Raw genomic sequence first — 14477 nt, forward strand, 5'->3', positions numbered from 1 at the left:
TGCAAAATTATAAAATATTGTAATTCTACATTTGATGGGAATATAATACTGAAAAAGCAAATTTCACATAGAAAGTACATTTGCTACATCATTTAAAATAATAGTAATTTCACATTAAAACCAGAGTTTAATGAATGATTGCATAGCACACTTCTATAGAATGTTTAGTAGTCTCCAGCAGCCATTGTAAACATAATTATCATTCAGCAAGTGCACAGAAACTAAAGTTATCAAGACAACGAAAGCACATGGTTCATACAGATGGTTTGCATTTTTATTTCATTTCCTTTTCAAGGTTGTATGAATCAAAAGTATTGAGGTTCTGTGTGTGGGGGTGAATCAGAACTTTTGCCAGAAACGGGTCCCAGTTACCCACCTTATTAAGTAGTGAACTTGGATCCCAGCAGAATTTGAGCTGAAAGGTCCATGTGAGGTCTCCAATATGCCAACAATAAAAACTGGAAATGTATGGTATGAAGTCTTCCAAGGGGAACTAGATCTGCTACATTCAAGGTTCCCAGAAGTGGAAGTAGATGCAAGCAGACAATGAAGTTCTCTCAAACACCCTTCTTGTGAGGAACGTTCACTTTACATACTTAATGTTTTAAGATGAAATCATATTTGTCTTCTCCTCTTCTCCAGATTAGGGATTAAACCCAGACACATCACCATCTAAGACACATATCATAGACTTGGCAACACAAATTCCAGTAACTTTCATGATAATTTTTAAGTCTTTTCAGGGTTATATTTGATTAAAAAATAAGTATTTCTTTCTTCTTGTGGTAAATTTAATATTGTAATACTATACCTATCACCACAGCCATGCCTAACTCTTCCAAGCAGAATTAATTGTCCAAAAACTAATAATTCCATTCCCCCACTAGATGAAAAATTATAGAACATTTAGAACAGAAAGAACACAGAACCAGCCTGACACCCATGTTATAGGCCCATGCAGACTACCCTTCCTCCTCTTTACTTGGACCTGTACTACTCTTAGTACATTAGAGCAGGGTGGGAGGAGGGAATCTCGTAATAGTGACAACTAAGCTAATTATTACCTTAAAATTAGCTTACAGACCCCCAATAAACTATATTTTAATAGCAGCAACATATTACCTGTCACTACTGCTTTACTGGTATAAAAATGATGTACTCACCTTATACGTAGCCGCCAACCCCTGAATACAAAAATACTGACTGCTTGTGACAAAAATGTTGATTTTCAGGAAAAATACTGACTTTTAACATTTTAATGCATATGTAACTATTTACAACATATACAACCATCAGTAAAGTAGGACAGTGCTTTACATAATTATTTAATTATTTAATGTCAAAGATGCATGTGTTTTACTATGTTCCATTCGGGTGCCCATTCAGAAGGTGCAAGAGTGCAACACGCTCAAGACACAGGCTGTTTATAGCAGCCTTTTCCATACCTTATTTTTTCCCCAATCATTATTGATTTGAATGTATCAACTTTCATTGATGATCTCCATTCTGTGTGATTTTCTTGAACTGTTTTCGTTCTAGCATACGAGTAATCCTTTGCGAATTTACTGTCATGAAAACATGTGCGAAATAAATCACCAGCAACAATTAGTAACTGAAAAAGGAAGGTTAATTTCCAAAAGAAAGTTAATAAACCGAATTTTCGATCAAATTACATCAGGGTTCTCTCCAGTATTTATATATGCTGCAAGTTCAGGCTGAGCTGTGTGTCATTTACATACATACAGTATGATGAAGCAGCAAGCTGATGTTTATTAGCTTTTTCGTGCTCTTTATTTCATGGGCGCCTCTATGCCCAGTAGCGAAATAACATTACACAATTTGCAAAACGCAGTTTTCTCCTTTACTAGATGATTTCACAAATCTAAACAAAACGGCACAATTGTCCTCCCAGTTCTGTTTTCGTGTCTTTCATGGAGAAAATTCTGAATATTCTACTTTCCTATTCAACATGATCAGAAGTTGAATATTACGAAGATGAGATAAAGTGACAGCAGTAACTGTTTGCTAAGTAAATATGGCGGATAAAGACAGGCATTGTAGCCTCGATTTCGAATGAAGCAATCATATTGTAGAACTGCATTCCTATATACACGCGATACAGTTCTATCAGAATGGAAACAAGAGCCCGTTCTAAACTGAAAATTGCAAGGAAGTTTTTTGATAAGTTTTAAAAAAATAAACATTTTTCTGGCCCCAAAAAAATGTACAGCTGTCCAAAATACAGGGCAAAAACGGGACACTTGGCAGCTATGCTTATGGTAGGAGTGTCCATTACTCTTAAGTTGGCAGTAGAATGGACCACTTTTGTCCAAAAGACTTAAAGTAGGAGCAGAAAATAACGTGACCATCAAAATGCAGCTCTCATAACACCATCAAATGATGAATGATTAAGATAACTTTATGATCTTTGATTCTCATGAAAGAAATGTCCCTCTCAATCTCAGGAAGGGACGGAAAAGCTTTATTGATAGATTGATAGGTAGGACAATCCACCTGGAAATGGTGGATGGAGAGATATTAGCAGAGCCCATAATAGGTAATATGTTTGCAACTCTCTTCTCCACTGAAGTGGCCAATTAGAACCATAAAGCCCCAACTAGACAGAGACTAAGACTTAACCATCCCAAGTGATGATATGACTGAGACTGGGGATCTCAATAAAGAGAGGTGCTAAGGAAGGAAAATGTTTTTTCTGCCATCACCCCCACCCCAACAAACAGGTTGATCCTGGAAATAAACAGACTCATCTATCATTACCACTGAACCATAAACAACATGTTTCCATAAAAAAGCATTAACTTCACTCCTACTCTCATGGACACTAAGTATTAAGACTAACTGCATGAAAGATTCCATCTAGACATTAGTGAGTGAGACACCAGCCTCTGCAAATCAAATTACTGTAGGGTTTAAAATGTCTTCCTTTCAAACTCCTGAGCCAACAGGTGGTTGGAGGCAGAGACCTAAAAAGAGGAAGGAAAATCACAGCAGGTTCCTTGACAAACTTACTTAAGTCCAGCAAAACCAAAAGAACATAATTTTCCTTTGCTCATCCTGAGGGCCAGGCATGACTTTTTAACCCTGTTCTTTCTGATGAGGGGTAGACTCAGGCTTAGGGAATCCTGACCATGCAACTCCTCACAGTAAGTGATGGGTCTGCCCCATAAAGTAGACTTTTTTTTAAAAGAATGACAAGAATGCTTCTCATTCTTCAAGGTCATCTGGGTGAGGGGAGTGGAATGCCCCCTTGCTTTTTTCCAAATGAATGGACAATAAAGGTCCAATAACTGCCATACCATAACTGCTTTGAGGCCAAAGCATAGGCATCCATGGCACTGTGCAGGGAAGATTTGTTTACCAAAAACGAATGTCCCCACATGCCATAGGGGATGAAAGGAAACATGGGAAAGGCTGTAATGCTATCCCAATCCCCTTTCCTGGTTGGATGAGTATATGCTGACTCCCTATCTTCAACACTATTGCTTGGAAGCAGAGACTATGTGGTGGGGGGTGGGGGCTTGATCAATATATCTGTCCCCATACCAATGATGGGGCTCCACTAACTGCTACCCAATGGACAGTCACCAGCAAAAACCAGTTAGGTGAATCTATCTGATTCCAGAATATATTTGCACAATTGCTGCTCTCCCTTTTCTAAGATTATTTGCTTATCACATTTTACCAGGGAAACACCTTGGGAGGATGCTTCTCCTCCCCAGCAAGGAGGGCATGACTCCCTCTAAACCCAAGTGTTTCCTCACTAAGGAGGGCCCAGAGATCAAACTATACAGCACTGACTGTATCATTAAGTCCATATCAGATCACTGGGCCTTGTTAGTATCTGAAACACAGAAGGATCCTCCAAGGATCAAGAATTACTCCCAGCCCAATACGACTGAGAATGATCCCATATCCTTGTTGGATTGAGGAGTGTTCTTCTAAGTCCCAGAGGACTCTGAGAATGACCCCATACCCTCATGGAATTGAGAGGAGATCCCATACCCCATGGGATCACTGAGATGAGGAAGAAGGATCTTTCTTCCCCTTATAAGTACCTGTTCTAAGCTCCCATGAAAAATATAGAAAACATAACCTGCTGATCAAATTATTTCATTCAAAAATGGTTTGATGAAGCACAAATCTTTCAATTTCTACTAGTTATAAACAGTACTGGTCATTTATATTACCTATCAAATTTTGAAGTTTCCTTGTGAAATCCATTTTGTTCAGTTGTTGTTCCATTTTGCTGACGGGAATTATTTTGATTTGGGTCTGAATTCTCCTTGTCTGAAAAGATAATCAAAATCTGTCTCGTGAAAAATTAATCCAGCATTCCATGACATTCTCTGTACTCTAAATGTTTTCAGTACCTAAGTGAATGGTGGCCAACTGTCCAGTGACTAAACAACATTAAAATTATTTACTGTTACATAAACACTGAAACAGCTGTAAACATACTAAATTCAGCTCAGTATTGTGAATAACATTTGCAACTGTAGCTCAATAAGTTTTCACATCATCAAATTAAAATGTAGATATAATAACTTAAATCTTTTTGCACACAAATGATTTCAACACCATTGTTAATGACATATACAGCACTATATCAACAACTCATCTGGTACATGCCGAAAAATAGTGGTTGATTTACATATAATCCACCATGTTGGTCTAAGAGTAACGGAAAAGTCCATTTTTTAATATAGAACTGATTTGGTTAGGGAAGTCATCGCATGCTATATCTGCTTCCTATAGTTTTCATTAAACTATTTGAATTTTTCTTATATCTACAATAAGATTTGTCATAGTAAATGCTTGTTTGCATGTAGAACATGAGGGCTTCCATTACCCAGTACTTCATCAAAAATGGACTCTTCCTGTAATTCCATAGAAATGTTTGCATCCACTTATACCCAAAGATCGCTTGATGCAATTGATCATTTTTATGCATGTATGAAAAAAACAGTAAATTTTCAGCAAATTATGGTGGGTTGAATTTTAATTATGTTCACATTCACCAATCAAACTTTGCACTTTATTGCAAAGTTTAATATTTATTTAAAAACATCAAGATGTTTTGTGTTTGAAAATTTATGAACATATAGTCTAAATTTTATATAAATTTATACAACTTAAATGGCCTTTGATCTTTCTGATTACAATGTCCACAAATGTCAAACAAGAACAACTGTTTGAATGATTTTCTCAAATTGCATCAAGTGCAGTTAATTTTATGCAATTTTTTAACTGCATTGATTCAAGAAGCTGGTAAGTACAAGGAGAAAGAAACAAATAATTTGAAGAATAAGTTTGAGTTTCCTTTTGGTGTTTATAGTGTTGTACAGAGGAAAGAAGAGGAAATAACTTTTTTTTAAAAAAAAACAAATGCACAAGAACTTGCAAAAGAATTAACCATCTGTAACACAAAGAATACAAAGGAAATCGAAAGTTAAAACAAATTGTTATAACACCTGACCAAAAATGAAGGGCTGAAAAGAATGAAAATTAGCTCTGTTGAAACCTAAATTGCAGCTGTGTGTTCTGGAAAATGTACAGTATTGACAATAGCAGAACTCAGATGAACGGTCCACAGCATTTTCATGGTATGGCCTTAGCATGCTTCATAAAAAGGTTAGTTTGGTGTGGCATGCAAGACGGTGAAATATGTCCTATTGAAAGCAACATTCTTTGCATAAATGCAATCACTTCAGTCTGCTGGCCAGAACAACACTTACAAATACAAATGACAAATTCTCCTATTGTTTATCACTGCAGTAAATCATGTCAACATTTCACACCTTCTCATCATCAATTCTAGCCATCCACACAAAATCTTTGAAAGGATGACACAATTTCCTCTTTGCATGCGCATTCATAAACAGAAACGGAAAGTCATTCAAATTCTACTTTACTGATATATTTTATGCATTTCTGATTATCCAGGTTTCTGATTTTGAAGCCTGTTTGGTGGCCAATTTTGATAGATCATGTACACTAACTACATCACAATTTAAATATGAGCAGCCCAACACCAATACCTCTACCGCTTTGTATGTTGCTGGCAACATTTTTTAAATGGGTGTGTTTATCTTATCTATTAGCCCATATATAATGATCGCCTTTGTAGTAATCAGCAAAATTATTGTTGAAGGGATCATTGATAATCCATGGGATCTCTGTAAACTATTATTAAAACATCATTCTCATTTGTCAGTGTTGAATTCCGTTTGAATAGCTCATTTCTGCCTTGGCTGTTTTTCAGATTCTGATGGCCAGTGTGCAAAACTGCCATCTGCCCACTGATCCAATACCAGCTAGTTTCAAGGCTGACTGGGGCAAAAAATAAGTAGCCAGTCCATCTGACCAGTTTGACTGTTAAGTATACTTAATACATTTTATCTAAAATTTTATATTTTATGATACTGAATGAGATAATGAAAACCAACAGACAAAAAAATAACAGGAATTGTTTCTGGTGGCCACTCGTGAATCTGGGTAGGATGAGAAGATAAAAAACTTGTGTGTTCAATAGACTGCTGCAAGCAACTCAAGTTAAAAACTCTTTTGGATCTATGTGACGTTTGATGACACATGCTGCGTCCAACATTCAAAGTGAACATGTAGCAGTGTTTGGATTCAAAAGAGGCTAAAAGCCAAACAAAGCCACTGAAAACAGAATTATTTAAAAGGAATACAACACTATTAAATGAAAGAAATATTCTGAAAGCACAGTAGTTGGCTTACAAAATTTGTGTGGAATATATATATATATATATATAGAGAGAGAGAGAGAGAGAGAGGGGATGCATGTTAAGGCAATAACTGATAACTGTTCAGTAGCAATCTGCTGATAATGTGGATGCATTTTATTCAGTTCCAGCAATCCACTGCTGTCATACATCCCAACCCCTGGCGAGGAAAAAGTGTAATCCAAGTGGACAAAAAGAGTAATCTAAGCAGAAAAAGAGTAATCCACATATAACATGATAAAAATTCAATGAGCGTATGTACAAAATGCATTTATTTATCCCTCTGAAATTTTAACATCAATTAGTGCTTCAAGTTTACATATATAACACTTTCAGCTTTGAAAAGCAACAGACTCATATTACATTTCAAAACACTTTGTACCAGCTGAGACTATGAATGTTTTGCACACCAGTAAAGCACTAAGTGCTGGGTTAGAGAGCCTGGATCGGAATTCACTTTTATTTCTGTGAACAATACTGAACCATCTCTCACAGTCAGTAGTAGAATGGTAAAGAACCAATATTCCTTTCATAACCTGACAAAGAAGAGGAAATTTATATATTACAGATATTGGGTCTTTTAGCAGGGAAATAAGATAAAAACATCAACTCTGTCCACATTAAGTACATTGTCAGGTGGAGTGGAGTGCCAACTCGATACTTTAAGAGTTCCTGTAATTTATCAGCAGCTTTTCCTGCAGCATGGTGCTTCATATGACAGACAACCTGATACATGTATGTACAATGGAGAAATTTTTCAAAATATAGAATGCAACTCTTTATGAATTCCAGTCATCACTGATGCAGTATCAGCTTAAAACCCCATACAATTATGCCAACTTATGTTTATTCAAAGTATTATCAAGCAAATAAATAAAATGTTTTCTCCAGTGGAATCTACTGTTAATTCTGGTTATGAAAGAAGAGCACTCTGACTTTGCCCTTTTCATTGTCAAAGTCTCTTACACAGTCTGGGTACAACTTTTTGTCACTATCACTACTCCTGGCTGTTGCAATACTAAATGGCCCAATTTTCATGACTTCTACAATTTTAAGTGAAGTGTCTTCTGCTAAACACCTAACAATATTAGACGATTTTGTTTTTGCACATGCATATTTTCTGCCATTTTGGAATCAGGAAACATCCGTCTGAACAAAGGACCAATGTAGTCTTCTACCACTAGGGGTTGTCCATGTTGTATTAAGAACTCGGTAGATAACGCATCTGGATTTATAAAATTCGTGTCCAAAATTTAGTACTGCTGTAAAAAATAAGTGACCTTAGTAGTGGAGTTGATAAACAAGCTAATTCAAGGCTTCTTCTTTTACCACCATGACCAATCTTAAAATCCTTTCCACACAGCGTGCAAGGGGCATGAAGATCTCTAGAATGGAACGCTGTATTGTGCAATTCATGTATTCATCTCTGAATCGGTTTTTCATCTTTTCCTAATCCATCTGTGAAATTATCTGAAAAATATTTTTGCTCTAACATGCATCGGCTAAAATAAATCTGATGACTTTTAGCGCCAAATTCCTACAGACTGGTTCCGTTCTGAATTAGAACAAAGAATCTGCAAGCAAAGATTAAAAGTCAGAAAACCAGTCTGTTCTCTCTTAACTAAGCCATCCAGCTGCTATATATAGAAACCAAGGTCAAAAGCTGAAAATAGAAACCAGCATGTTTCTTGAAGTAAGGCAACTGCTATAAACAGAACATAATACTGTTAGGAAAGTGCATGCATATCTTTGGACAAGCCTACTCTTATGTCGTAGATACAGAGAAGCTGTTTTTTCTAGAATACGGTCTGTGGGTTTAATGGGATGTTAATAAAAATGAGAAAACAAATTATTAATTTTTTGGAGGGGTATATATCGAAATCGCTTAATCCGAATACAGTTATGCGTAAGGCATAATTTAGTGAACAAAAGTATAATGATTATGCCAAAAGCGTAATGGTTGGCATGTATTTGCTGGTTGCACTGTGGAATCCAGAGCCTCGTCCTTTAATTCCATGACTTTTTGGAAGCTTTTCCAACAATTTTTTACCAACTTGAAGAGTACCTAATGCATAAATTACTACCAAATACCTACCTGACACACATAACACAAAACATCACGTTTTAGGACTGACTTTGGTCATACTTCATCCTAGCAGACAACAAGTTAACTTCTGCACAAATAAACCAAATTTAGGTCCTTCTCTATTGAGTGCTGTGAGTACAATGATTTTTTTAAATGCGATAAGTCATGGATATAGTCTGACTGAATTTTCAGGGTAACCTACTCTAATAAATACATTCTTGAAGTTACTTAGGTTGGTAAAACTTCTGTGCTGGCGAATGAAAATGCAACCAGATAACACAAAATTACCAAATTCCACAACTCTTGCAAAATTTGGAATGACTTATGAAAATTTCAAACTTTTTTCAAGGCCCTTTAAATACCTCTGTAAAGTACAAACTTTTTCAGAATTTCCTCAACAGCAGTAACCTTGCTCATCTTTGAAGGTTTAGTCTAATTTTTTGATAGCTAGATCAGCTAGACAGTAAACATCATTATCCTGGTCAGTAAACACTTGCTATGTTAATCAGAATTTAATGCCTTTGTCATAGAAATACCTCATTTTGTGTTAGCTAGATCAGCTAGACAGTAGCACTGGGGCATCATGCCACAAACATGTAGCATGGTGCCTCACCCAGTCATATCCTGACACCAGGCTGATCAATCCTAACACTAACCTCTTAATGCTGAGCGCCAAGCAAGGCAGCTGTTAGCACCATTTTTGTAAGTGGTGGTTTTGAAGCTAACTTGACATTTTGAAAACTTAGCTGACCGTAAAGTTCACCCTTACACCTAATTTGGATGTGTATATGATGTTATGAAATTTTACTGCATCTCTGGATTATGAAATAAAATTAATGAAACAAAACAAACGGATGACTTTCCAGTAATGCTCTGTTCTGCTTGCTCTCCAATTCTCATGTGAGTAAATTTAATCAGCATTAAGAGGCTGGTGTCCGGATAATGTGACTATGTGGGACATCATGCCCCAGTGCTAAATATCACTATAAACTGCCACACTGCAGACACTGTAGCGATATGACTGAAAAATTGTTAAAGCTACGTTAAAAATCCAAATCACACAGAGAAAACTTAATAAAATTGCAATAACATTTCACATTTGTGATGAATTTGTATTGCGTTTTAAACTGCATAAAATTCACCCATTTGATACACTAACATATAGGAGGTAAATGAGTAATGCAGATAGAGAAACAGCATGAAAGTTCTATATATATATATATATATAAAAAGTAAAACATGGGGTTATTTTGTTTACCTTCAACTGAATTTTTTATACCTGAAAATTTTCAGTGAAAAAATATGACTTAACAGAAAGTTTTGCTTTTCAAAATGGTATATAACTTTGAACAAATTACTGAGTAAACATGCAATGTAAAGAAAGCCTGACAAATCTAAAAGTATTCATTCATACTAATATACTATTCACTTAACAAATTTCAGTTTTACATAACTGCCAATTTGAAAAGGCTTCTGTATGAAAAGACTTAATGTTAACACAAATATAGCACACATTAAATCCCTTGATTTCTTAATATAAATTTTGGCTTATTAGCACACACACACACACACACACATATATATATATATATATATATATATATATATATATATATATATATATCAGTATATGACTTACATGTAATCAAAAAGTATTCTATTTTGTGATACATAATGGTAAAAAGTTAGACCTACAGTACTTGGCAGTAGTTGTGGTGGAGTTTTCCACCTTTGTCTCTTGCGGACTATCAGGCTCCTCCTTTCTACACATGTGTCAGCAACTTAATTTATTTTAGTTCAATAACCAATGGTTACAAGGGTAAAGCTGTCAAAAATTTAGTGAACATCTACCATTGATCATAATGATAGGTCACCCAGGTACCCAATCAAAGTAAAAATTGTATTAAATGTGTACAAAGATGAAGTTAAATCCAATTTTTTAAAAATAATTCACAGTATCCTATAAACGTTGCTACTTTTGTCATCTGGTACAAAGTCCAAAAATTCAGCCTCATCGTATGATAAATATGTGAAATCCTACATCATTGTGTAGTAAATCATTATGGTCTAGTCATCATAACTATCGTCTGACTCTCTTTCCTTGGCCTCACTGTCACACTCTGATCATACAGTTTGTGAATTCAATTCAAGGTTGCAGCTCAAGACTCATTTGTGTGGCAAGATCTAATAATTACTGATACTGGCCACTGCGCCACTTGTGGCTTAATCAAAGGGTTGTCATGTGGGAAAACAAGCTAAGAATTAAGGTAAAACATAATGGAAGTGGAAGATATCTGCTTGTCATAGTACATGTATTCTCAGCTGGATCAAAAGGATTGTCAGCTTGAAAACAAAGTCTATGCTGCCTTTACAAGCCATGGGCTTATGAGGCCATGCACTGGCATACAAATCCAACACCATAAATTGGTACCATATGGCTCATTTTATTACCTGCATTACTATCAAGTACATGGCTACCCATTTGCATCACTATACACTGATGTTCTGTTCCGATAGGAATATTACTAAAATAACAAGTGTTCTGAAGGATTTAATGCCATGGGCCAAAAGAAGAGGAACTACTTACCATCCATATACAAAGGTCAGTCGAAATACATTAATTACTAGTGACAGCCAATAGTTCAACACTGCAGGAAGCTAAAAACTCCAGCACAAATAGTGCCAAATATTGCTGGTCTTCACCACTATTAATGTTAGAAAAAACAACAAAATATAGAAATACTTGTTGGTCTAGCCAGTTTTTGCAAATTGCTGGTGAGATCATCTCATTATTATCTGAAATATATATATATATATATATATATATATATATATATATATATATATATATATATATAATGATAACCAGATAAATCACTTGACTGCCACCATTTTCAATATTTTTTATTACTACGAAATCTAAAAAGGTCGCATATTATAGATACATGTTATTTTATTGGATAAAATATGAATCAAAATTTACTTTCAGTATATGTTCGTATTTTTTATTTTAATACCATCCTCTACCAGTTATATAAATATAAACATACAAAAGGCAGGTAATTTGTTGTCTAAAATAATATAATCAGGCCGTCTGGAATTTCGAAACTTAAACTGAGCATTAAAAATATATATATCTTAAATAAATGCATGAAATTATAAATGAAAACCTCGTACCTTGAGATTCTGGCATTTTGCGATTATGTGTTGCCTGTATTCTCCGAAAATCTTTCCTCCGTATATTGCGCCAAAACTGGGTCTCGTTTCCGGTCCCGATGGGGTGCATAGAAACACCGAAACGCACCGAAACGCCGGAACGCAAAAAAAACACCGAAACGCACTTCATTTATATCGTATACACCATAGTGTTGTTGTTGTTGTAGTGTTTAACGCCATTTTGCAGCACACGATAGGCTATACATGGTGGCCAGTATTAATGGTGGAGGAAGAACCCGGGAAAACCCCGGAAAGAACCACCGACCCACGAGAAAAACCCCGGAAAGAACCACCGACCCACGAGAAGCTACTGGCAAGCTTTCTCACATACCCACATTAGCTGAATCCGAGACTCGAACCCAGGCAGACAGAGGTGAGATGGCAGTGATCCGTAACGGAGAGCGCTTTAGACCACTAGGCCACTCGGGGTCCCCTCACCAATGTGTATATTGGTTGTGTATGTATAATTCATATCAGTGACATTTAATATTAGTTATGTAATAAATTTATAAGTACTTTCTTTTCTGCATGTGAGACAACATCAGATTAACAAGAAGCTGGAAACTGCGCATTTTGGCGATAGTTTGGAAAGTAACAAAATTTAATATTAACAGCGTGTATTGCCATTTATACACGAATTTAATGCTTAAGCTATTCATAATAAACACAATCATACTTCATAATAAGGTTTTCTTCTATAGTGCTTTTATTATTATTCTACATTTCCATTGATTTCTGGTCTCCTTTAAGTTAAGATTAAATATAGCAACAACAGAAATAAACACATCCCAAGTTATAACAATTAAACTGATATATATGGACGCGTGCACGCACTATGAATGTAAATGGCATACTCGGTATACACACTATGTAACGTATACTAGTTTTTATTTCATCCACATGGTATTAATATTCTTTCCGTATCAACTGGAAGACTGCAATAGTTACCAGCATTTTTAAACATGTAAACTATGCAGTAACTGAAACAGTGAAGTTTAACTGATTAAAAACTCTTCTTTTCCCTGATCTTTACATTAGGTTTAAAGGTGACATCTGTTCATATTTAAGCCACTGATAATTCACAATGTCATACCTCAGACATTTCTTTGTTGAATATAGCTGACAATTTGGGTAAAATATCAATGGATCATCAAAATATATATTTTTTTATTACTGCTAAATATAATGCACTTTAAATTCATAATGCAAGCGGACGTACAACCTGGACATGTGCACATGATGCTTTTGTAGGATCTACAATGACTGAGAAACTGTAAAGGGCTTATAAACTTGAAGTACTGTTTCTTTACAAAAATGTTACTTGTCAACTGTTCTGTTAAAAAATTGTTTTTAAAGGTAAATAATGTAGCTTACAAAATGTCTTGTCAGCAAAATCAGTAAATCAGCACAATGTTTGTTGTTGAACAACCAGTTCTCATCAACTTTAGCTTCTCTACAGCGATGTCAACTTTTATCTGAAAATCATCCATTCCTATAGGAAAGAATTAACAAAACAAAAACAAAAAAAAAAAAACAGTCATCTTATGAAGAGCTGTTGGAATGAATAATTTAATTGGAAAATATAGTTACATTTTGGGGTTAAAAACTGTTCATAGTACATATTTTTTTCTCAAGAAGAAATGCATATTTGATTGAGTTTCTATGTCAATCGCTGCTATACCTTTATTGAATGGAGTTTGAAATTTTAAATGATTGCATAGTCATGTGGCTTTAATCCGCCTTTATTTTGTTGAATATCTCAGAGCTGATTGTATTCTTTCACACTGTATTTTGTTTTCAGTCTTTTTAAGCTGTAGTTGGAATAAACGTTATATGTTTAAGTGCTAGATCTTTTCATTCCTTGTGTGATGCTAGTTATTGATATGCCAAGAAATTGACCGCATTGCAATCGCCTTATCATTTGTTTTTATGTGTACCATTGTGATGTTTTCCAGTGATGTTTTGGTAAGTACTAATAGTTTCTTTTCTTCCTAAAGAGTCATGATCAATGCAAATTTCAACAGTGTGCATGTTTTATCTTCTTTTTTTATCTCCTTTGATTTCTAAGACACTGTTTTTAACATATTCTATGAACCTGTTATCTTTCAAAAGTTGGAATTTTCACTCTCTTCAATATTGCTATCTATTTATCGTGAATCAGGCATTTATTTGAATGGAATAATGTCTTCTTTTGGCTCCATGCTGTCAAAGGATTATTCATATCCTTTGTATTTCGCGAGTAACTTTATTTGACACAGACCCGGCTCTAAAATTACTTTAAAAATTTGCTTGGCCACGGTCTGATAAATTTCAGATTTTAATTACCCGTTCAACATTTCACTTTGCCAACATAAGTAGTATATGGGGTCACCCTAGCGTCAAGGGGACTTACCTTGCAAAAACAG

The 14477-nt window shown here is 35.2% G+C and overlaps 1 protein-coding gene across 2 annotated transcripts in view; it reads right to left on the bottom strand.

The window, feature by feature from the left end:
* LOC149785315 (thymidylate synthase-like) overlaps window positions 1-12381 on the bottom strand; it is a 40106-nt gene extending 27725 nt beyond the window's left edge. Inside the window, exons 1-3 of one of the 2 annotated variants that reach the window (XM_089979209.1) lie at window positions 12034-12381; window positions 10115-10135; window positions 4209-4308 (exon numbers count right to left, since the gene is read on the bottom strand). In XM_089979209.1, the coding sequence (XP_089835335.1) occupies window positions 4209-4308; window positions 10115-10135; window positions 12034-12202 (290 nt within the window). In that variant the 5' untranslated portion in view covers window positions 12203-12381. The remainder of the gene's footprint in view (window positions 1-4208; window positions 4309-10114; window positions 10136-12033) is intronic. The other variant, XM_089979210.1, reaches the window with a different exon arrangement.
* Between the last annotated feature and the right edge of the window lie 2096 nt (window positions 12382-14477).

This window comes from Sinohyriopsis cumingii, chromosome 13 (assembly GCF_028554795.1).
Source record: "Sinohyriopsis cumingii isolate HCF-2022 chromosome 13, ASM2855479v2, whole genome shotgun sequence".
Taxonomy (NCBI): Eukaryota; Metazoa; Mollusca; class Bivalvia; order Unionida; family Unionidae; genus Sinohyriopsis; species Sinohyriopsis cumingii.